At 45.8% G+C, this 24,901-nt stretch overlaps 2 protein-coding genes across 4 annotated transcripts in view; one reads left to right on the top strand and one right to left on the bottom strand.

The window, feature by feature from the left end:
• efcab6 (EF-hand calcium binding domain 6) overlaps positions 1-5,483 on the top strand; it is a 45,890-nt gene extending 40,407 nt beyond the window's left edge. The window contains exons 23-29 of the mRNA XM_029742050.1: positions 234-440; positions 554-763; positions 1,159-1,434; positions 1,670-1,865; positions 2,031-2,218; positions 4,719-4,868; positions 5,045-5,483. Of these exons, the coding sequence (XP_029597910.1) occupies positions 234-440; positions 554-763; positions 1,159-1,434; positions 1,670-1,865; positions 2,031-2,218; positions 4,719-4,868; positions 5,045-5,167 (1,350 nt within the window). The 3' untranslated portion in view covers positions 5,168-5,483. The remainder of the gene's footprint in view (positions 1-233; positions 441-553; positions 764-1,158; positions 1,435-1,669; positions 1,866-2,030; positions 2,219-4,718; positions 4,869-5,044) is intronic.
• Positions 5,484-8,431: 2,948 nt separating this feature from the next.
• Positions 8,432-24,901, bottom strand: part of LOC115180315 (metallophosphoesterase domain-containing protein 1) — a 41,248-nt gene continuing 24,778 nt past the window's right edge. The window contains exons 5-8 of one of the 3 annotated variants that reach the window (XR_003873056.1): positions 12,919-13,034; positions 11,085-11,198; positions 10,186-10,368; positions 8,432-9,076 (exon numbers count right to left, since the gene is read on the bottom strand). Coding sequence is in view for 1 of the 3 variants with exons in the window: in XM_029742318.1 (XP_029598178.1) it covers positions 10,247-10,368; positions 11,085-11,198; positions 12,919-13,034 (352 nt within the window). In the remaining 2 variants the exon portion in view is untranslated. Of the gene's footprint in view, positions 9,649-10,082; positions 10,369-11,084; positions 11,199-12,918; positions 13,035-24,901 lie in introns of those variants that run through there. The other 2 variants (XR_003873055.1, XM_029742318.1) reach the window with 2 other exon arrangements.

Raw genomic sequence — 24,901 nt, forward strand, 5'->3', positions numbered from 1 at the left:
CTATCCCTCTTCTTCCCTGGCTCTCATTGTGAAGACCAACAATGTATACAGTTAACATCAATTTGTTTTAGCTACTTACAGTAATAAACTCTTTAAATTGTAACAATTGAACTGTGCTTTTTAATATGCATTAAGACTGAGAGAGGTCCTTCTACTTGCCTAAGCTCAGACATGCTCTCATCTGGTCAGCCACACCTACTCCTACTCACCTGTCTCTCCGTCTGGTCTCTCAGGCCTTCTCTGCCTTCGACAGAAGTGGGAACGGGACGGTCACCCCACTGGAGTTCCGGCGGGTGCTGGACCATTTTTGTGCCTGCCTCTCGGACCCCCAGTTCAGATTCCTGCTCGACAGAATGAAGCTGAACTGGGAGAACCACACGGTGTACTGGAGAGACTTCCTCAACCAGTTCAACCTATGCAACCTGGACGTGTGTGACTGGGTCTGTGTGTGTGTGTGGAGGGGGGGGAGGGTCCATACTCTGTGTTTATACATAGGCCTGTGCATTATGCATCTGTTTTTATTTGTTGCGTGTGTGTGCATCTGTGTGTGCAGACCCCTGAGGATTGGTCAGACAGAGTGGGTAAGGCAGGTTTACCCGCCCAGCCCCAGCCTCTGCCAATCAGTGAGGAAGTTGTCTCCGCCTGCCTGTACACCATCACCAAGGAGATAGTGGACTTAGACCACACCCATAACGACACCATCTCTAAAGAGGACTTCAGAATGATGTGTGACCGCCATTTCATGAGGCTCACCTGTGACCAGGTAAGCTGACAGGGTCCTGTCTCAATAGGCTCATAGTATAGCTTTTTACATAGCTTTTTATTTATTTAATACTAGGCACAATTCATCATACTCTATCAATGGGTTGTCATGCAGAAACAACAGGAATAGGCATACGTGCATGTGTGTAAATTAGTTTTTTTTTCATTTTTTGATGCATTTGCCAGCCAAGTTCTCCTTAGTTTTTAATGATTGCAATCAAAAACAAATTTGTAACTGTTGATAATTATTGACTACTTATTGAGAACGTTAGTCATCCGTGAAGTTCATTAAGCTTGTGTGTAAATGTGTGTGTGTGTCTGTGTGAATATCAGTTTGAAAATGTGGGATATGATGTGTGTGTGTGTACTAAACGTTTAATTCCTATCTCTCCTCAGTTTGAGAGGGTGTGGGAGAAGCTGCCAGTAAATGTGCTGGGGGATCTGGAGTACAGGGAGTTCCTGAAGCACGCCAGGGGAACTGTTGGGATAAGGGACAAGACCACAGACCCAGTGGACATCAGTCCCCTGAAATCTGCATCACCACCATCCCCTGGGCTCATAGATATGATGTCATCATCACCACCATCCCTTGGGGCCATAGATAGGATGTCATCATCACCACCAGCTCTACAGAGGCCAAAGACTACAGGCAGCAACCTCCAACGCTCAAAGGTACAGGATCTCTCTATACATGATGCTTATCAGTTTACTTATATATCTCCATCTTTGTATTTGATAGTCCACAGTTATAAGTAGCGTTATAGAAGCCATCCTAGTTAGTTCTGTAAGCTCCTGGGAGTGACCAGAAGTGATATCCAAAATCTAACTAGGATGGCATCCAAATCTAATCTAGGACTGAAAGTAACATAGATTACCAATCCCCCTGTCCTTGTCCCCCTCCCCCCAGTCGGAGGTGGGAGTGTCCAGCAGGGCCAGGCGTCCGTCCACGGCGGGGGGAGAGAGGGAGAGCCCCCTGGTGGACTGTGAGGAGGTGGAGAGAAGGCTGAAGGGGGAGGTGCAGCGCTGCTGGAGGGACATCCAGAGGAGGTGCAGGGAGGAGGACAGAGAGAGAGACGGAGAGATCAGCACACGCTGCTTCCTGGGTAAAACGACCAATCACAGAGTGACATACGTACAGCGCAGTGCCTGATTCGTTATCCCCAGTCAATCATTATTTTATGTAACTTCAATTCACATTCCACCTCAAAACCATTTGATCAAAATCACTTCCATACCTGACTGTGTGTGTGTGTGTGTGTGTGTCACAGACATCCTACAAAGCCTCAACGTCAGTGTGACCCAGAAGGAGCTTGATCGGCTGGCCGTAAAGTTCGACACGAAGGACAGTGGGCGCGTGTCATATCCTGACTTCCTACGTTACTTCCTCCTCAACTTCAAACCGCCAGCAGTCAGACAGCCCTTTGAGCGGCCCAAACTACCTCTCCCCACTACACCGGTACTGTACACCCGTTTAACTACCTCTCCCCACTACACCGGTACTGTACACCCGTTTAACTACCTCTCCTCACTACACCTTGTACTGTACACCCGTTTAACTACCTCTCCCCACTACACCGGTACTGTACACCCGTTTAACTACCTCTCCCCACTACACCGGTACTGTACACCCGTTTAACTACCTCTCCCCACTACACCGGTACTGTACACCCGTTTAACTACCTCTCCCCACTACACCGGTACTGTACACCCGTTTAACTACCTCTCCCCACTACACCGGTACTGTACACCCGTTTAACTACCTCTCCCCACTACACCGGTACTGTACACCCGTTTAACTACCTCTCCCCACTACACCTTGTACTGTACACCCGTTTAACTACCTCTCCCCACTACACCGATACTGTTTACCCCTGTTTAACTACCTCTCCCCACTACACCGGTACTGTACACCCGTTTAACTACCTCTCCCCACTACACCTTGTACTGTACACCCGTTTAACTACCTCCCCCCACTACACCGATACTGTTTACCCCTGTTTAACTACCTCTCCCCACTACACCGGTACTGTACACCCGTTTAACTACCTCTCCCCACTACACCTTGTACTGTACACCCGTTTAACTACCTCCCCCCACTACACCGATACTGTTTACCCCTGTTTAACTACCTCTCCCCACTACACCAGTTTTGTATACCCCAGTTTAACTACCTCTCCCCACTACACCGGTGCTGTTTACCCCTGTTTAACTACCTCTCCCCACTACACCAGTTTTGTATACCCAGTTTAACTACCTCTCCCCACTACACCGATACTGTTTACCCGCGTTTAACTACCTCTCCCCACTACACCGGTACCATTTACCCGCGTTTAACTACCTCTCCCCACTACACCGATACTGTTTGCCCCCGTTCAACTACCTCTGCCCACTACACCGGTACTATTTACCCGTGTTTAACTACCTCTCCCCACTACACCGATAGTGTTTAGCCCAGTTTAACTACCTCTGCCCACTACACCGATACTGTTTACCCCTGTTTAACTACCTCTCCCCACACCGATACTGTTTACCCCAGTTTAACTACCTCTGCCCACTACACCGGTACTGTATACCCCTGTTTAACTACCTCTCCCCACTACACCAATATTGTATACCCCTGTTTAACTACCTCTCCCCACTACACCAATATTGTATACTCCGGTTTAACTACCTCTCCCCACTGCACCGGTACTGTATACCCCTGTTTAACTACCTCTCCCCACTACACCAATATTGTATACCCCAGTTTAACTACCTCTCCCCACTACACCAATATTGTATACCCCTGTTTAACTTACTGTCAATATGGGACAGAGTGCTGTATGAACATAAATGTTTTTACTGCAGAAACTGTGGTAAATTAGTATTTGGGGAGAGAGTGAAAACAGATATTTTATCTTTTGGGGAGAGAGTGAAAACAGATATTTTATCTTTCTCTTTTCTCATACTACTCTTTTTTCCTCTCCCTCGCTCTTTCTCTGGTCCATTGTTGGCTCATTAACTGTCACTTTCAATGGGGAGGGGGTATGTGAAGTAAAACGAGGGGGCGGTGGGTTGCCAGATTGTGTATACTCAACGGGGACCTTTCCCACCCTCGGGCTCTCTGCTGTCTCCTCCTTGACAACAATACTCATCTAGTTTGGTGATTTGTGTGCTTTTGGCACAATGAGGTATGTTAATAAAAGCTTAGAAAAATGACACGCGGGTGGCCAGGTTGGAGAAGATCCCCCTCGGGCTACTAAACATTAGCATTAAGCAGGGCCCCAAGCTTCACCAGAGTGAGTGGGTGAGAGCTTGTCTGGCAACCTGCGAGCTGAAAACCATCCAAACCCCCTCTCGTACTGGCTTTGGTTCACAATTATAACCCTCATTATCTACTAACCAAACCAACCATCTGTGTGATAAATCAGAGACCTAGCCTGACGAATCGTACTGTCGTCCGCCACATACTTTAGTCTTAGACTGCCATCGTTGAAGTTGTTTGTGGTGACAAGGGGCGTTGTACAAAATAACGTCATCAGCGATTGGATCGTCTCTAACAAACCAGAGTATCAAAGCCAATGACGGATTTTTTCAAACCGCCGCTCTACCCATGTGTGTTCCGGCTCTGGCAGAACCCATCGGTTTCTGGACCATTCAGACAGCCGCGAATGTGTTGGCATTCGGTGAAGGGTCGGGGAGGTACTCAGATCCAGAGCAAGGAGTCTGGGTAGCCAGGCAACCAGAGACCCCCTGTGTGCTTAATGCTGTAACGGTCTTTCAGAACAAGTTCATAAACACTGCTACTTTACTGAGTTACACTCATAATTTAAGGTGTACAAAACAGCGATATGATTGGAATGATTACATCCATGCAATGGTCTTTAAGTGTTTGTTAACCCTGCTCGGTCCTCTCTGGTCTTCTCTGGTCCGGGGTGGTCCTGATGCGGTCTGGTTGTGGTTCCCTTGCGGTCCAGATGAGTGGGGGTGTTCTCAGTAGACAGTGTGTGGAAGCCATGCTGAGGCTCTATGACCCGGTCCAGCAGTTCTGGCGCTCCTTGAGGCAAAACTTTGTTACCTTCGACCACAACCGCAGTGGCAAAATCTCTATCAAGGAATTCAGAAAGGTATAGTCCAACAATCTACTGTTTAACCATTATTTAAAAAGCTCTTAACTAATAACACGTCACACACACACACACACACACACACACACACACACACACACACACACACACACACACACACACACACACACACACACACACACACAGCAGATAATCCTGATTGTGTATTTCTACAGGTACTAAGGCAGTTCAGAGTGAACCTATCCGAGGAGGAATTCTTCCACCTCACCTCTTTCTTTGACAAGAACACTACGGGGAAGATCTCCTACAATGACTTCCTACGGGGCTTCCTACACTGACCTCTAACCTCTGCCCTCTAACTATGGCCCTACTGTAGGCTCCTGTGAAGGTTTAGCTAGTTATCACTGATAAATCAGTCCATATTGATCGCTATAATTTTACTGTAACACTGAGTGAAGGAGGGATACACAGAATTATTACAAAATCATGTCATGTAAATGAAAACATATAAAGTGATATATTATATAAAATATATATTTGAGGGTTTTCTCCCAATATCTTCCCCTGGCATATCTACAGCTTTTTCTCCCTCTAGCATACCGATTTATCTCTCTGCTGTGTGACTTTATGATACTGATTGCTTTCCGAACCAAACCCAACCAAATAAAGTGCTTTTGGATGATGTACGGACTGTCTTTGTTCCCATCTGACGGGAAACGAAATGGATGACAAGGAGAAGGAGAGGGCGTTTGTCATTCATGAGATAGACGGCATCACCGTTGCAAGACAGAACCCAGAGAGAGAGAGAGAGAGAGATCATTATCTAAATAATCTACAGAAAGATGGAGAGAGAGTGAACAACGGAAGGGGCCAATGGAGATGGAGTGTGAGACCATGGAAAGATAGTGAGGGATGGATAGAAGGAAAATAAAGAGAGAGAGGAGATGGAAGTCTACATGATAGGTACTATATTAATGGTGTAAAGCGAAAAGCCATCCGCAAATAAATTACCCCATCTCCTCCGGGGTTACTAATGTAATTATTTGAACGAGGGTTCTCATTAGAATGTGCAGAGGTGTGGAAGAACCAAGCTATCAAATGAGAGATGAGGAACCCAGGTTTAGACACTGGAAATTAACTCTGGTCCCGGCTCACATAATTGATATGAGACACAGATACGTTTGATTGGTGCAAAAGAGCCAAGCTGAAAAAGAAACAATCACCACACTTTTTTTTTTGACACAGAACAAAAGAAAAGAAAGGAGGAAAACTTACACAAAGAAAAAGTGTGGGGAAGAAAAGGAGGGATGATCCATTGGTTACAGATAAGGTTTAATTCAATTTGTGTAGATAATCTCTCAGAAAACCAGAAGCAGGTAGTTTTAAGAAAGGTATTTTACATTTACAGAGTTGTCTCCAGGGGCAACACATTATACAATACCATTCTAAAATGGGTGGATTTTTCTTCTTTTCACATTAAAAAATATTGTACATCATTAAAGCAATAAAAAAATCCCAATAGTTAGAATATCCCAAACAATGGTAACAACGATATACAATACAAGCAGATTGTCATCAGAAGTTATTAGATTCAGAACAGCATGCCCCAAGGAACGAACAAGAAATACAACAGCAAAACTTGAGTTTTCAAAGAAAACAGGAAATACAGAATACAGCTATTGAGGCACAGTGCATAAAAAGTAAGACATTTCAAAGTTATGGTTGAAAGAGAATAGTAAGAAATGCCCAAAAACAGACATTTTCCCCTGCAGAAACCTTTAAAAGAAAAGAAGATGATACAGACACTGACTCCCCCTCGTTTAAGCATGTTCTCAGAATGCTTACCCCCTGGCTCTATCCACATGCACACAGGTATACACACACACACATACAGTATTCACACGCACTTATCTGTAAACATTATATCCTATTCTTTGTATTCCTACAACAGCCCACTAGTCTGCCCCATTAAGACATAACCCAGCTAGCACAATGTAAAGAACAGCAGTGAAACACCAGTGACCCTGGGAATAAAACGTAGCCAGAGGGGATGTTCATATATAATGTCCGAGAGCCGAGAGATCAAACAGGGATGTAGTCTTGTTATGCTAACCACACTTTGAGCTCAGCTAGCCAACCAAAGGCTTCCAGACGAGCAGAGGAAGGACGCTCATTCACAAGTGCTTTCGAAAGATAAAAAATTAACCCTTTCTACGCAGACAACTGCCTGACAACATGAAAGAGTTAATAATAGCTTCACGGGGTGTGGGTAACCCCCTACATTCTAAAAAATGATATTTCATTTAGAGCTGGTTAAATAGTGGCCAGAACACATGTTGGTTATTTTGACAAAGCCAGTTGGGTTGCATGAATGACCCAACATGTTGGGTTGTGTGATTACCCAAACATGGGTTAATGTAACCATCAGTGGTTGTTTTTACTCTCATGCTGGGTTGACCTAGCAGCTGGGTCTTCTTTAACGTAATCCTTAGCTTATTTTCAGGAGGCGTGGTTTATTAGGGGCGTGGTTTTCAGCTAGATCTTATTGGCCACCCGTGAGAGTAAATGTCATTCCTGTACATCATTTTAAAAGTACATACTGCAAATTAAAATGTCAATAACATGTTTTTCACACATTCTTTTGTAATATTAAGATTATTTTTTACTTATTATAAGGTATACCATCTTACTGCCTAATAAGGTATACCACCTTATTGTATGCCAACAATGGGATTTACATAGGTTTTAGGGAACTTATACACTTCTGTAAGCGTCATTGAAGCTACAAAATGTTAAATGTTGGACCTTAATATGTCATAACTATGCAACAGAACAGATGAATAGGAATGACATTTACTCTCATGGGTGGTTAAAAATAACTATCTGAAAGCCACGTCCCTACTAAACTACACCTCCAGTCTTCTGATCTGACCTGCTGGTGTCATATCTCAGTAACCAAGTACCAATAACCCAGCACCCAGCATCAATAACCCAGCACCAATAACCCAGCACCAATAACCCAGAACCCAGCATCAATAACCCAGTATTAATAACCCAGCATCAATAACCCAGCATCAATAACCCAGCACCCAGCATCAATAACCCAGCATCAATAACCCAGCACCAATAACCCAGCACCCAGCATCAATAACCCAGCATTAATAACCCAGCACCAATAACCCAGCACCCAGCATCAATAACCCAGCATTAATAACCCAGCACCAATAACCCAGCACCAATAACCCAGCACCCAGCATCAATAACCCAGCATTAATAACCCAGCACCAATAACCCAGCACCCAGCATCAATAACCCAGCATCAATAACCCAGCACCCAGCATTAATAACCCAGCACCAATAACCCAGCACCCAGCATTAATAACCCAGCACCAATAACCCAGCACCCAGCATTAATAACCCAGCACCAATAACCCAGCACCCAGCATTAATAACCCAGCATCAATAACCCAGCACCCAGCATTAATAACCCAGCACCAATAACCCAGCACCCAGCATTAATAACCCAGCACCAATAACCCAGCACCCAGCATTAATAACCCAGCATCAATAACCCAGCACCCAGCATTAATAACCCAGCACCAATAACCCAGCACCCAGCATCAATAACCCAGCATTAATAACCCAGCACCAATAACCCAGCACCCAGCATCAATAACCCTGCAGTTTTTAATGAAAACAACTCAGTAGTTGAGTCAACCAAACAACCCAGCATTTTTTAGTGTAACATAGTGCAGATATTATTATACAGTAATAAGCATTTATTAGCCTATACAAGAAAGAACTGAACTTAGAATAAAATGTAAACATTGTTTCTGCACTGGCTCTTTTTTTAACAACACACACATATTTAACATTTGAAGTAATCCTTGATTGCTAACATGTTTTTACAATGACAGGTGATGTAGATTTACAGTTCCAACTTCTTGACCAGTTATGGTACATTAGGCCTACACCTCATCGTCATCCATTGGTCCACTAAGAGTTCAAAGTTCATGCCCATGATACATCTCTCGCAGAAAGGGCACCATGGAGCAGCGAGAATATTCCAGACACCGCTGCTTCTGTACAGGGTCGGGAGCGAACACATTTGCCAATCCGCTCTGTTGGTTATTACGTATTTCCAGTATTCCGTACTCGGAATCAAAATCTTGCAGGCTTCCCGGCCGGTGACCTCGGAAATAAACTTGTCCGGATCACGGTACATGAGCCAGGGATGAGAGGTTGAGCTGATTACCCATGCAACGAGGGATGGAGGGGGGAAGGAGAGAGGGGGAAAAAACAGAAGAAGGGAAGAGGAAGAGAAGAGATCCCTCTCCCCTGGTTAAGATGCTTACTGAGAGTTGTAATGAGACCCAGGGGAGTGGTGTCAACATGTTTGACACCTATACTCACACACAGCCCGTGGCAGAGACCTCCCGCTGCCCTCACACACACACTTTGATCTCACACACACAAACCACCATGCCCAAGGCCTGAGAGAGAGAGAGCGAGAGAGGGTGGAGAGTGAAACTTGAGGGGCAGAGGAACAGAGGGAACAAGAGAAAAAGGGATGAGGGGAAAGCAGTGTTTTAATCTGCAGTGCAGGAAGTGTGATATCAGAGTACTGTCAGGGGTATCCTTTCTGTGCTGGCAAACAGCTCCACAAAGTCAAACATGGACATTGGGTAATGTTCTGAAACCCTACTGGTAAATGTTCAATCACTCCCCAGGGAAGGTCTCAAATGAAGGGTGGACCACACTGTCACAATGTCAAAACGTCGCCACTGAGCAACTTCCACTGGTGGCTTAACAGAGTCCTCTATGAGGAACAAGAGAGAATGAGAGTTATCCAGTGTCTTCATCTGAGAGAAAGACTGTGGGTTCAAACAGTGACACAGGAGACACTGTTGCCCCTGTCCTCTTCTCTATCTGACAGCCAGGTCAGATTGTCAGTGCAGTAGAAGTGCAACAGAAGATTTACAGACTAATGCTGACATGTTCATATGAGAGATGATGCATCTGGGGTCTGTCTTTTGCCTTCGAGTTTGTAAGAGCTTTTGTTGAAATAAAGGAATGACAGTATATAAAAGAACATCGATGGATTTGCTAAGTGAGGATTTGCAACAGCGCCTGTCTCTTTAGACACACACACCATCCATCAGAGACTTGGGCACACACACACACACACACACACACACACACACACACACACACACACACACACACACACACACACACACACACACACACACACACACACACACACACACACACACACACACACACACACACAGCATCCATTAGAGCCTTGAATATATACAGTACACCACCACACGTGCCCACCACCCTCACCTACCTGCCTTCCCACCACTAGGCTCCTGATTGGAGGGGGGCTCAGCAGGGCGGGGCTTCTCTAGTCATGTGGTCCTGGTGGGATTGGGCAGGTCAAAGACGATGGGCGGGTTCATGGGCTGGAAGTTGACGGTGCAGGCCGAGGCGTTGACGAACGTGGTGGTGCCGTCTGTCATCATACCATAACCTGGAGGAGGTAGAGGAGAGAGGAAGGGAGACAACTGAGAGAAAGACAGACTGTGACAGTAACACTCATTTATTCATTGACTTCTTTACACTCTCTCTACATTTTCCTTTGTTGACAGAACTATCCACATCTAACTCTGACAGTGGCGACTGCATCTCGTTTGACATGTAGCAAATGTTTTACAGGTGAGATACTTTCTGCTTTTTCGATCACTCAGAATGAACTGGTCTGATGTAGAGAATGTGTGACAAATGACAAAAGCTACAATTCCTTTTCTCTCCCTTCTTCCTTGCTCCCAATCTATCTCAGTCACTCAGATCCACACGCAGGGCTAAATACGGCCTGTTCCTCCCTGTGTGAATCTGATTTAGTTACTAATCTGGTCCTCTCCGAAGGGGCCATGGTGCTCCAGGGGACACACGCTGACCTGCTAACCCCAAAATATAATCTCTCAGCCTGGAGACAAGGTCTCCCAGTCCCCCCCTGGCCTGGATGAGATACTGCAGTACCACTTACAGGCATAATATATGACTATAATTAAATACAGCCTCGTTGCAAGAATCCATAAACGAGTCATAATGATGTATTCCAAAGACCTTGACCTACAAGATCAATAATCTGATTTAAATATGTTGGCTTGTGTAGCAGTATGAGTAACCTCATTCATACAGAATGAAAGTGTGTGTGTGTGTGTGTGTGAGTGTGTGGGTGTGTACCTTCGTGGATGTGTCCGAACACGTGCAGCTTGGGCTGTACTCTCCTCTGGACAGTGTTGAGCAGCTCCATACAGCCCACCCGCTGCATCTTCTTAGGAACCCAGTCCAGGAACCCTACACAGAGACAGCAACACAACACACCTCAATAACCACATAGGAAACACTGGTGATATAACATACGGACACACACTACACCCTGTCTACACATCACTCCACAATACTATAATGCACTAGTCCAGAAGCCCTGTAGAGAATGGAGATGACTTACGCACACACACACACACACACACACACACACACACACACACACACACACACACACACACACACACACACACACACACACACACACACACACACTCTGCTACACACACCGCTGCACTCTGCTACACACCAGTGGCGGTTCTAGACCATTTCAACTGGGTGGGTCAAGCTGGGGCCAGTTGTACTGTTCGAGGGGCCAGTTACATTAGACGTTATTGTTGTCATATCGTTTTCTTCATTAGCAGGCAAAAGACCATGTTCATAATCATTATCTTATCGTTGCCAATGTCTAATAACGGATAGCAAAAATGAGTTATGTAAAAATTATTTCATACTCTACATTTAGTGGGGCCACAAGGGGGTCCAAAATTGTTATCAAAGGGGCACTGGCCCCCCCCCCCTGCCCCCCCCCCCAAGAACCGCTAGTGCTACACACAGGGTGACAGGGGTGAGAGTGAGACTGATTTAGCGCCACTTGTACAGGAAGCATTCTGCTGAGTCTATAGAAACACTATCAGGACTGGTCTTTCTTGTGCCATGCACACGTTGGTGGTGGATGGCGTGACACGCCCTCATAGACAAAGTGCTTTGAAATCTAGTGAAAAGCTCGAAATAAGTAAACGCAATTTGGCTAAAAACCCGTTGGGTTACTTTACAAGTCTGTGGAGACTTTTGTGATGTGGAGATTAATGGCTCGGTCTCCATTTCTGGACACTCAACTAATTCTCTGCTTGTTTTAAAGCAGTTGGTAGGTAAACAGCTTTTATACAATGTTTCTCTCCTGTGAAACTTCCTCCTCAGCGCTAGATAAAGAGGCCACATTTCTCCTCTCCTCCATCTCCGTTCCATCGCTTTATCGCGCCCCATAAAAGACGAGGGGTTTTGCCGCAGTGCGAGCGAACGGCATCTCTCACTCTTTTTCTCGGTCACCTTTCGTCTAGCCCTCGCTTTCTGTTGTATCTTTCTCTTCCTCTCTCTAGACCGACGGTCTCTCAGTAGTTCTCTGTCCCTCGCTCTCTGTATTCTCCCCCACCCCTTTCTCCCTCTCCTCCCTAGCCTCCTCTCTCTTGCTCTGTCTCTCCTTCTTCCCCACCTCTTTCTCCCTCTCCTCCCCTCTATCCCTCTCTTTGTCTCTCCCTCTAATAGGCATTAGTGGCCCGCTGTAGCTGCTCCATATGCCGGTGGCTTATGAGGAGAGGGGAGCTGGAGACACTTGGCTAAACTGAACAGAAAATAACTCCCTGTGTTTAGAGGCGAGACGCCACGCAGCAGCCACAGAAATCAATCACACACACTCGTCTGAGCATCTCCCAGCTGCAGCAGGAGATGGGCTGTGAAAGTGTGTGTGCGTTATGCAAATGTGTATGTAAGTGTGGGTAGATATTTACACGAGGATGATAACAGGAATAAATTACAGATTATTCAAAAAGAATTACTTATTTGACAGTCTATCAAAGCATTGAGTGTGTGCGCATGTGCGCATCTGACTGTGTGCATATGTGCGTGTGTATGGAACGTGTGTGCGGTGACGTCTCATGATTGTGTCCCACAGGTGTAATGTCTCCCTCACCCAGTGGGGGGCAGTGTGTGACCAGTATGTCGGTGGAGTCGGGGATCTGGTTCCACTTGTCCAGCAGAGCCTGACCTCTTGGCAGGTTGAACCCCCAGCCATAGTACCATGGCTGCCTGGCTCAGAGAAAGAGAGAGGACAGAGAGGACAGAGAGGAGAGAGATTAATACAGTATATCATATCAACTGTCAACACAATCACCCATCAGATCATCATCTCTAATAAGGTTGAGCCCTGGGGGGGAGAGTCCTGCTGGGGGAGAGATTAACAGCCAAAATGGCACTTAACCTCTGAACCTCAATCATCTGCTCTGACAAATGAAAGACTACTGCTGCCACGTACAATGTGCAACAGCATAAATTAGACAGAACCTTAGAGACGCAGGGAGAAAGCTCTAGGCTACAAAACCTCACAGCCTCAACATTAAACATTAACGTCCGCTTGATTCAACAGTCGGCATCGGAGCCTTCCAGGACGGGAGGGGAAAGGAGAAAAGAGAAAAGAAGAGGAAGAGAGGGACTTGACAGCTGGGTCCGTGTCCCTTCACTTTGATAGCGGACGCCTCTGGTGTGTGAGTGACGGTGGAGAAATTAACATGTCACTAACAATGAGTCCTCAGATCCATCTTCCTCTGTACCGTAAGGCGAGCCACGCGTGTGTAACCACGTTGACGCCGCCGTTAGCTCTCGTACCGCCGGCTTTTTTTAATTTGCAGAGAGCAGTCACTGGAAAAGCCAACTTTTATCGGCGCCACGCTGTCCGTCGCTTGGCGCTTCAGTGGAACATCAGATGGAGGGTGTTTTATCATTTCCTGCCGGGGGGGGGGGGGGGGGGGGGCACACACATGTACACGCACATACTTGATTAAAGAGACCTAGTGGTATAATACAGCAGGATACATTTGGTGAATTTTTATTTATTTATTTCACCTTTATTTAACCAGGTAGGCAAGTTGAGAACAAGTTCTCATTTACAATTGCGACCTGGCCAAGATAAAGCAAAGCAGTTCGACAACATACAACAACACAGAGTTACACATGGAGTAAAACAACATACAATCAATGATGCAGTAGAAAAAAATAAGACTATATACAATGTGAGCAAATGATGTGAGAATAAGGGAGGTAAAGGCAAAAAATGCCATGGTGGCAAAGTAAATAAAGTATAGCAAGAAAAACACAGGAATGGTAGATTTGTAGTTTGAAGAAAGTTAAAATATAAATAATATGGTGCAAAGGAGCAAAATAAATAAAATAAATAAATACAGTAGGGGAAGAGGTAGTAGTTTGGGCAAAATTATAGATGGGCTATGTACAGGTGCAGTGATCTGTGAGCTGCTCTGACAGCTGGTGCTTAAAGCTAGTGAGGGAGATAAGTGTTTCCAGTTGCAGAGATTTCTGTAGTTCGTTCCAGTCATTGGCAGCAGAGAACTGGAAGGAGAGACGACCAAAGGAGGAGTTGGCTTTAGGGGTGACCAGAGAGATATACCTGCTGGAGCGCGTGCTACAGGTGGGTGCTGCTATGGTGACCAGTGAGCGGAGATAAGGGGGGACTTTACCTAGCAGGGTCTTGTAGATGACCTGGAGCCAATGTGTTTGGCGACGATTATGAAGCGAAGGCCAGCCAACGAGAGCGTACAGGTCGCAGTGGTGGGTAGTATATGGGGCTTTGGTGACAAAACGGATGGCACTGTGATATACTGCATCCAGCTTGTTGAGTAGGGTATTGGAGGCTATTTTGTAAATGACATCGCCGAAGTCGAGGATTGGTAGGATGGTCAGTTTTACGAGGGTATGTTTGGCAGCATGAGTGAAGGATGCTTTGTTGCGAAATAGGAAGCCAATTCTAGATTTCACTTTGGATTGGAGATGATTGATGTGAGTCTGGAAGGAGAGTTTACAGTCTAACCAGACACCTAGGTATTTGTAGTTGTCCACAAATTCTAAGTTAGAACCGTCCAGAGAAGTTATGCTGGACGGGCGGGCAGGTGCAGGCAGCGATCGGTTGAAGAGCATGCATTTAGTTTTACTTGTGTTTAGGAGCAGTTGGAGACCACGGAAGGAGAGTTGAATGGCATTGAAGCTCGTCTGGAGGGTTGTTAACACAGTATCCAAAGATGGGCCAGAAGTATACAGAATGGTGTCGTCTGCGTAGAGGTGGATCAGAGATTCACCAGCAGCAAGAGCGACATCATTTATGTATACAGAGAAAAGAGTTGGCCCAAGAATTGAACCCTGTGGTACCCCCATAGAGACTGCCAGAGGTCCAGACAGTAGGCCCTCCGATTTGACACACTTGGTGAACCAGGCGACGCAAACGTTTGAGAAACCAAGGCTACTGAGTCTGCCGAGGAGGATGTGGTGATTAACAGAGTCAAAAGCTTTGGCCAGGTCAATGAATACGGCAGCACAGTATTGTTTCTTATCGATGGCGGTTACGATGTCGTTTAGGACCTTGAGTGTGGCTGAGGTGCACCCATGACCAGCTCTGAAACCAGATTGCATAGCGGAGAGGGTGCGGTGGGATTCGAAATAGTCTGAAATCTGTTTGTTGACTTGGCTTTCGAAGACCTTAGAAAGGCAGGGTAGGATGGATATAGGTCTGTAGCAATTTGGGTCAAGAGTGTCACCTCCTTTGAAGAGGGGGATGACAGCAGCTGCTTTCCAATGTCCCAACCCTGGGCTCACTGCCTGAGAGAGGTTAAGGAGACAGAGTGAGAGATGCATCATGGGAAACGGTGTCCCATTTCAGCTTGAATCTACTCCATTAAAATTCCATCACTTCGGGACATCAGAGCCTAAACACTTGATGAAACATCTGAAGTTCCCAGTGAACGCAATTTCAATAATTTACACAGTGAATTTTAAAACGTTTAAATTGGCCTGAGCAGATTAATTGGGCCGGTTAAATATTAATGTCCGTCTTAACATGGATGTCTCAATTAAAATGAGATGAGCTGCCAGTCTCACCTGCGTTCCAAATGGCACCCTATTCCCTAGTGCACTACTTTTGACCAGAGCTGTATTGGGAATAGAGTGACATTTGAGACGCAACCCATCCATCCCCTCTTCATATCTGAATGGAGAGATGAAGAACAAGCGAAAGATGAGAGACGGAGGAAAAGCACTTTTCTCTGGTAATCGCTATTGGACTGTAATTTCCCTAACAGAGGATTAGATAGAGAGAGAGAGAGAGAGAGAGAAGGGGAGATGAGAAAGAATTAAGGGGCTATTGAGAGAGACATGGAGATGGAATGAGATAGAGATGAAGGGAATGAGAGAGAAAAGAGTGAGTTTGTACATTATGTAAATACTTGCATTTCTTCTTTCTGTTCCCACTTCCAACTTGTCTCAAGTTAAAAGTCTGGGATTTTCTACCACTAGGGCCAAAATCACATGCTATACAGTATCTAGCATGCTAGCAGATACCCATACTGCCCTACCAAGCAAAAAGGCAGTAACTGCTCATATCGTGGAACTGAGAAAATTGTTTTTATTTGCCTTGGTTTCACAGTAACTTATTGCAGTTACTCCTAATATGACCCCCATTTTCTCCAAAACACAATACAATCGATGCAGGATACTTGTCCACATAATTAAGCATGTATTTAATGTAGCAAAAATGACATTAACTCATTTTCAACCAAATTAGCAGTTACTGCTTTTTTCTTGGTAGGGCAGCATAGACTTCCAGTTATTGCGCTTATGCTAGTTAACATTGGATCGCAATACTACCACCAACTACCTTGATACTGGACACAGACATAAAAATGGTATCCACGAGTGTACCTGACTCTGAAAGTGCACCTGACTCTGAAAGTGCACCTGACTCTGAAAGGGCACCCGACTCTGAAAGGGCACCCGACTCTGAAAGGGCACCCGACTCTGAAAGGGCACCCGACTCTGAAAGGGCACCCGACTCTGAAAGGGCACCCGACTCTGAAAGGGCACCCGACTCTGAAAGTGCACCCGACTCTGAAAGGGCATCTGACTCTGAAAGGGCACCCGACTCTGAAAGGGCATCTGACTCTGAAAGGGCACCCGACTCTGAAAGGGCACCCGACTCTGAAAGTGCATCTGACTCAGAAAGTGCACCCGACTCTGAAAGGGCACCCGACTCTGAAAGTGCATCTGACTCAGAAAGTGCACCCGACTCTGAAAGGGCACCCGACTCTGAAAGTGCATCTGACTCAGAAAGTGCACCCGACTCTGAAAGGGCATCTGACTCTGAAAGGGCACCCGACTCTGAAAGGGCATCTGACTCTGAAAGTGCACCTGACTGTATTATTTAATAAGGACATGGACCATATAAAATGTAACATGTCAGCAGTGTCACATGTTACATCCTTATCACAGTAGCAAAAGGAAGAAACACTCTCACAGTTAAATCAGCGTAACTTCATTCCAGGAAAAAACCTGACACAAAAATTAAAGAATATCATACTATGGAAAACATCTCTTCTATATAAATAGGATTTGACCAGGAAAGGGATTAGAATTGAACTAGCGGTTTTTGGTGCAGTTAGGGAGGAGAATTGGGGACGTGCTCAGCATATTAAAGACTGTTAATACCCAAGGTTTGTTACGGACATGAAAAAAAAAGGAAACAGATGTTTGAGTTAGAGCGCTGGATCCCTAGGCGTCGTCTACGGGCAAAGCAAAGCACACTGGGAAAAAACAATAGCATCAAAATCACTACTTTCAGTTCATGTGATTCTTTTCCCCTTTCTTTTCTGAAGCAAGAGAGAGAGACTGACACACACACAGAGAGAGAGAGAGACACACAGAGAGAGAGAGAGAGAGAGAGAGAGACACAGAGAGAGAGAGAGAGAGAGAGAGAGAGAGAGAGAGAGAGAGAGAGAGAGAGACAGACAGACAGACAGACAGACAGACAGACAGACAGACAGACAGACAGACAGACAGACAGACAGACAGACAGACAGAGAGCGAGACACAGACAGACAGAGAGAGAGAGAGACAGACAGACAGAGAGAGAGAGAGCGAGAGAGAGAGAGGGAGAGAGACAGAGAGAGGGAGAGACTGACAGAGACAGACAGCGAGAGACAGACAGCGAGAGACAGAGACAGAGAGAGAGTGTCAGGTTTACCCAAAACACCACTTTACCCAACAGGGTAATATTATAGAAGGTTTGAAAACAAATAAGAGATCAGTCTCGCTGTTGGTAATGTGTGTGTGTAACTATTTCAGTGTGTGTGTGTGTGTGTGTGTGTGTGTGTGTGTATTTGTTTCTCCATTCAGAAGCTTAATGATATCATTGGAGAAAGCCATGAATGATTAACGAATCAGGCAGTGCTGAGGGGCGTCAGGCGTTAACCACACACACACTTTGGTTAACTTCACAGTCGTTAGGAAGAAAAACAGCACACCAGAAGAGGAATTTTAAATCTAAATCAGTTCCAGACTTATCCTGAGGTCTAGAGAGGAACAGGCTTGGTGAGAAATAGACAAGAGACAAAAGAGAGAAAGAGAGGGAGATGGCTTTAGTGATGTGAGACAGAGGAAAAGAGAGAAAGAGAGGGAGATGGCTTTAGTGATGTGAGACAGAGGAAAAGAGAGAAAGAGAGGGAGATGGCTTTAGTGATGTGAGACAGAGGAAAAGAGAGAAAGAGAGGGAGATGGCTTAGTGATGTGAGACAGAGGAAAAGAGAGAAAGAGAGGGAGATGGCTTTAGTGATGTGAGACAGAGGAAAAGAGAGAAAGAGAGGGAGATGGCTTTAGTGATGTGAGACAGAGGAAAAGAGAGAAAGAGAGGGAGATGGCTTTAGTGATGTGAGACAGAGGAAAAGAGAGAAAGAGAGGGAGATGGCTTTAGTGATGTGAGACAGAGGAAAAGAGAGAAAGAGAGGGAGATGGCTTTAGTGATGTGAGACAGAGGAAAAGAGAGAAAGAGAGGGAGATGGCTTTAGTGATGTGAGACAGAGGAAAAGAGAGAAAGAGAGGGAGATGGCTTTAGTGATGTGAGACAGAGGAAAAGAGAGAAAGAGAGGGAGATGGCTTTAGTGATGTGAGACAGAGGAAAAGAGAGAAAGAGAGGGAGATGGCTTTAGTGATGTGAGACAGAGGAAAAGAGAGAAAGAGAGGGAGATGGCTTTAGTGATGTGAGACAGAGGAAAAGAGAGAAAGAGAGGGAGATGGCTTTAGTGATGTGAGACAGAGGAAAAGAGAGAAAGAGAGGGAGATGGCTTTAGTGATGTGAGACAGAGGAAAAGAGAGAAAGAGAGGGAGATGGCTTTAGTGATGTGAGACAGAGGAAAAGAGAGCGGTAGAGAAAGGGAGGTAAAGATAAATGGAGCAAACAGAAGAGAGTGGTATCTATACAGTATAGAGCCAGTCTGGGTTCTCTCTATATATCTTTTGACAAACAGTATGAAGAGACGCAGAACAGGAAGCCGGGATAGATGCTGAGAGAGGGGGGCAACCAGAGAGACAGCTAATGAATGTGTGTATGCTATGTGTGTGTGTGTTCATTTCAAGTTTTCTATTTCTCAGAGAAGCCGAGTGGATGCAGTCACACCCCATCATCATCACCCCAGCTTGAGTTAATTAAGATAAACTGTCGACTTAACGACCCTAATAACAGCCTGGAAGGGGAGGAAAACACACAAACACTGAGTCACGACATACACTCTGCTTGTGTGCTCTTATTAGACTGTGTGTATGAGTGTGTAGTGTATACATGTATGAGTGTGTACTGTATACGTGTATGAGTGTGTACTGTATACCTGTATGAGTGTGTACTGTATACGTGTATGAGTGTGTACTGTATCTTCTTACTAAACTCCCTGCCTCCCCGCACCACTTGACGTGTGTCTCTGTACATGATCACCCCCCCGCTAACCTCGTTAAGAGCCTGTTTCAATTAAAAGTGTTCTGGGGTGGGAGAGGTCCGTTGGGACTCCACTGCTCAGATAGAGGTCAACAGAACTGCTTAGAGATGCTATTAGCGTCTTCCTGTTCTCATTTACTCATTCACTAGCCTGGAGGCTAGGTGTTCTAGTTCAAACACAGGCTACTGACTGTTAACACTACTTACTATTACAGGGTAATTACACACAAACAATACATTATACTCTCAGGGAACTTTTCTCTGTCAGTATTAGATACTATTAAATACTACTAGGTACTCTATGTCCTCTGACTGTCTGATATCTCCCATTGTCCTCTTTATTTAGTCTACTCCATGAGCCAATGAGGAGCCATTTTAAAATGAGTCAGTTTAAGAAGCAGAACACTGCTTCTGTCCCATTCTCTCTATCGCACAGAATAGGATTAAAATCTTTCAATAGGACAGTTATAAATTAATTTACACACACACACACACACACACACACACACACACACACACACACACACACACACACACACACACACACACACACACACACACACACACACACACACACACACACACACACACACGCGCGCGCTGGTACATGGAAGCATGCGGGAGTTTGACTCCAAGAAGACACTATTTCATGTTACAGAGAAATACGTTACTTTCTCTTATCCATTATTAATCCCAACTCTAAACCTTTCTCAGCGCACACTATTCTCCCTCCCACACACAATGGTTAATGTACAGACTTTGATGTTTAATCACGACTACCACACACACAAGCCAGTCCACCCGGCAAGACTGATCCTCACAGCAGGACTAGATGGAGGAGAGATGGAGGGAGAGGGAGAGGGAGAAGGAGAGGGACGGACACCGACACTGATGCAGAGAGAGAAGGAGATTGAAAGAGAGAGAAAGAAAGGGAGTGGGATAGAGGGGAAATAAGAGATGGGGAAGGAGAGAGAGAATGCTGAAAGGCAGAGTACTGTATATCTGACTGACAGTATGGAGGATAAGAAATGTGAACGGGCCCAGCCTGCAGTAACTGAAAGGTAGCTGGTTCGAATCAGCCGTTCTGCGCTGGAGCAAGGCTGTTAACCCCCGATGATGTCGATTAAAGGCAGACCCCTACACCTCTTTGATTCAGAGGGGTTAAATGTGGAAGACACATTTCGGGTTGAATGCATTCAGTTGTGCAACTGACTAGGTGTCCCCCTTTCCCTGTGTGAGCTACAGAACAGTCCTTACTTCAACACCCCCGTACCATCTTGTCCTTATTTCATCTTTCATTCTCCATCTTCATTTTATCTATCCTCGTACCATAACTCAACCCATCTATTCCTCCTATATTTCTGCCATCTAGTGAGCCCACTCTCTCCCTCCTTCCCTTCCTGTCTAATCTCACCTCTCCACCTCTTTACCTCCAACTGCCCCCATCCCCACTTCCCCTCTCTCTGTGGAGAGGCAGATTGGGGACATATTGGCCCTCAGCGTGACTTATGTAACACCCAGCAGGTTCAGGAGGAACCGAGGAGCACCGGGCTAACACACACACACACACACACACACACACACACACACACACACACACACACACACACACACACACGCTCAAAATTCGGAAAGAAATATGAACACACACAAGACACCGAAACAGGGAAACTTTATCAGTAAACGTTGACCCACAGGAAATCAAGCAATGCTGTTTTGTAGTCAGTCTCTCCTCCCATCTTTCCCTCTCTCAGCGCCTGTGTGTGTCTGTAATGGTTTCATTGCAGGCGAGCGGTGAGCGCGGTAGTGGTCTAAACACTGGGTGGGTGGAGGATTAGGTGACGGACTACCACCGAGCTCTCATCCACTAAACACAGTACAGTCACTGAGCTACACCAGTCAATGTCTGGCCCCGGGGCTGACACACACACACACACACACCTGCACAACTCCCTCTGAGCTGATATACACGTTTTGATATACACAGACACACTATACAGCAGTAGTCTCAGAGTGTCCAACCATCCCGGTGAAACTGGAGCAGACCAAGGTGGCGTCGCAGAGCCCATCTGTGACAGAGTGCAGGGAGATCTGCCCACACACACACACACACACACACACACACACACACACACACACACACACACACACACACACACACACACACACACACACACACACACACACACACACACACACACACACACACACACACCAAGCCTCATCAACAAAACAGTGATGGGTACAGAGACACTTGTCTTGTGTGAAGTCTGAAAGGCCTGGTTCTCTGGACCAGTAGCAGTCAGCCTCACAGCTGTGCTCATTCACAGCTTCACACTCATCAGCAGCACCAGCACACAACCCAAGAACCCCCACCACCTTCAATGTTAGGTCTAAAGCCAGACATGTTCTTATAGGGTTTTCTCAAAGGAGAGCATATATTCTGTCAATAAAAAAAGTATCTTTATTGAGCTAGCAGCAGCAGACAACAATATTACACAGCTGTGAAGCTGCCTGTACATTTCCTATTGAAAATCTACATTTCTTTGTCAAATCAAGCTGGTTTCATCCATTCCCACAGCGAGCCCCGTCAATGAAGAGCAGCTGCTGTCTAAACCAACCACTAACCCCCACCTCCCCCCATAAATCCCAGAGCTCCCACCTGTGTTTGTCACACACCCCTCACCCCTCCCTCCCTCCCTCCCTCCCTCACTACATCCCATGTCTACTCCTCCACTGTGTCATTAATTCTGCTTGTTTGGTGAAATGCTGAAACGTTGTTCCCACCGCCCCTTGTCGATCACACACACACACACACACACACACACACACAACCACACACACACACACACACACACACACACACACACACACCTGGCAGGTCTCTGTCTTCCTATAGACTGATGTTTCCCACATTTAATAAAATGCAGGCAGACTTCCTCTAAAGAGGAACGATGAGGGATGGAGGGAATTAGGAGAGGAGAGGAAAACATAGGGGGAAGAGAAAGATATTATATACTGTAGGGAGAAGGAGAGATGGATAGACAAAGACAAAAAAGAGAACAATGAATTAGAAATGGAAAAAGAGAGTGATACAGACGTACCACCAGATAGATAAAGAAAGAAAAATGAGACAGACAGACAGAGGGAGAGAGAGAGAGAGAGAGAGAGAGAGAGAGAGCAACAGAGGGACTGATGCGTAGGGTTAGTGACAGATGAATAGTGTCTCTTGTTCCTGCTCTCCTCTCTTCCTCTGTCCCTCTCTTCCTCTCCCTGTCTCTCCTGCCTGCTGCTCTTCCTCTGTAATCAAGTTGGATGTCAGAAAAGACAAACGCATCCCTGCCCTCCCTCGCTTTCCTCTCCTCCATGTCTCTCCCCCCTCTCCCTTTTTTAGAAACAGTTAGAAAAGTACGGATCAGCAGAAACTAGCCCAGTCAGAATCTCAGAATCTCAGAGGAAACCGTGTTTGATCAGGGACTGAGCCTCTCACACACGTCTCTCCTATACCTGTGCTATAGCTTACACAGTTTACGCTTCACAATTGTACATCCGCACACACGTCAAAACTACATCAGTGACATGCATCAAAGTGGGACTTAGGAAAGACTAGTAGTTAAACAGACACATGACTTTGAAGGAACTTCGGGCTACACAACAGAATATGACATCTGGGTCGTTCACTATCGTATTATCACTAATATTTCTGGTGTTTTACATCGCACCATAAAGCAGCAAGGGAAGCTCTGAAACAAAATCAGGCTAAAAGCATTTCTTCCCGTATTAACCCGAGAGAATGAGGAGGAAGGAACTCTTTTATTGACAATGTTTCAGCAATTTACTGCCCTTTTTCAAAATGAGTATTTTAACCATGAATTACAACACAGTTGCCAATACAATCTCAAGCAATATGCAGTAAACAGAATTATATCACCCTCTCTACCTAATCAATAGACTGCTCACCAGGGTCCAATATTAAGACACATAGTCACACTATGACACGCCTGTCATGGATCCCTATGAAACGCACTGTCAGGAATAGATACTGTGCATGGTCATGACATGCTCTGTGAGTTTCTCCAGATTCTGCAGCCAACTACCCCGAACAAAGACCCCCCCTCCTCTCTCCCCTCCCTCTCCTCCCCCTATCTCTGGCTGGGTAGTGCGAGGTACTGAGAGATGACAAATCTGCTGGGTAATGACAGACGACATCATGCCCAGCAATAATGAGCTCCCGTCGGATGCTGCTCTCACAGGATGCTCAGAGACACGTTGCACTAACGTTGCCGCTAGGGTGGGGAGGGGGGGTTTCATGTGGACGTCCACATGCCACATGCCACCACCTATGTCTTCTTGCAAAGTGGATACACTTGAAAGAAAGCGTGAAAGAGAGAAAGGAAGGAGAGAAACATGGGAAAAAAAGAGAGACTGACAGACCAACAGACAGACAGGAAGATTGGCAGACAAAGAAAGACTAAGAGGATGAGGAAGTGAGTCTCTCTGTGGATGTACATGTGTGTGTGTGTTCAATGTGTGTGTTCGTCAGCAGCGTGTGTGTGTGGAGAAGTAGGGGTGTAGGCAGCGCCTGCTTCCAACATCCTGTAAGCCTCCCTTGTTGCAGCAGGGGAGGGCAGACGAACACACAGGACAGAGGAAGAACCAAGAAATAGGGGAGGGGGCAGTGAGAGGAACAGAATACACCCAAATATGCCAGCAAGGTTCCCCTTAAAGATGTGTCTGTGTGATGACCCACCTAATGCTTAAAGTAGTGATGTTGTATCAAGCCAGCGCTCATGATGTTAAAGCCATGAGTTGACCTACCATTTGGATAACACTGATCTGGGTCAACATGGTCATAAAGGTCCAACGCACAGTAATCTGAACTTCCCCCTCCACTTTGAAGTAAGCTGCAGGTTGAGTAGAAGATCGGACATCTCTAGCCTCTTATACCTGACACAAGCCCTCCCACACGTTCTCCTGTGTCCATACCTGCCCATACGCCCATCATCCACGGTCTAGTCTGACTCCACTCAAAACACACCTCTATAGAGTGCCACAGGCAGACAACAGGTCTTTGTCGTAATTTGATTTCCATGGTTGAGCCTAGACTGCTGCCTGCCTGCTTGTCTCATTTCCACAG

The sequence above is a fragment of the Salmo trutta genome, chromosome 40, assembly GCF_901001165.1.
Source record: "Salmo trutta chromosome 40, fSalTru1.1, whole genome shotgun sequence".
Lineage (NCBI taxonomy): Eukaryota > Metazoa > Chordata > Actinopteri > Salmoniformes > Salmonidae > Salmo > Salmo trutta.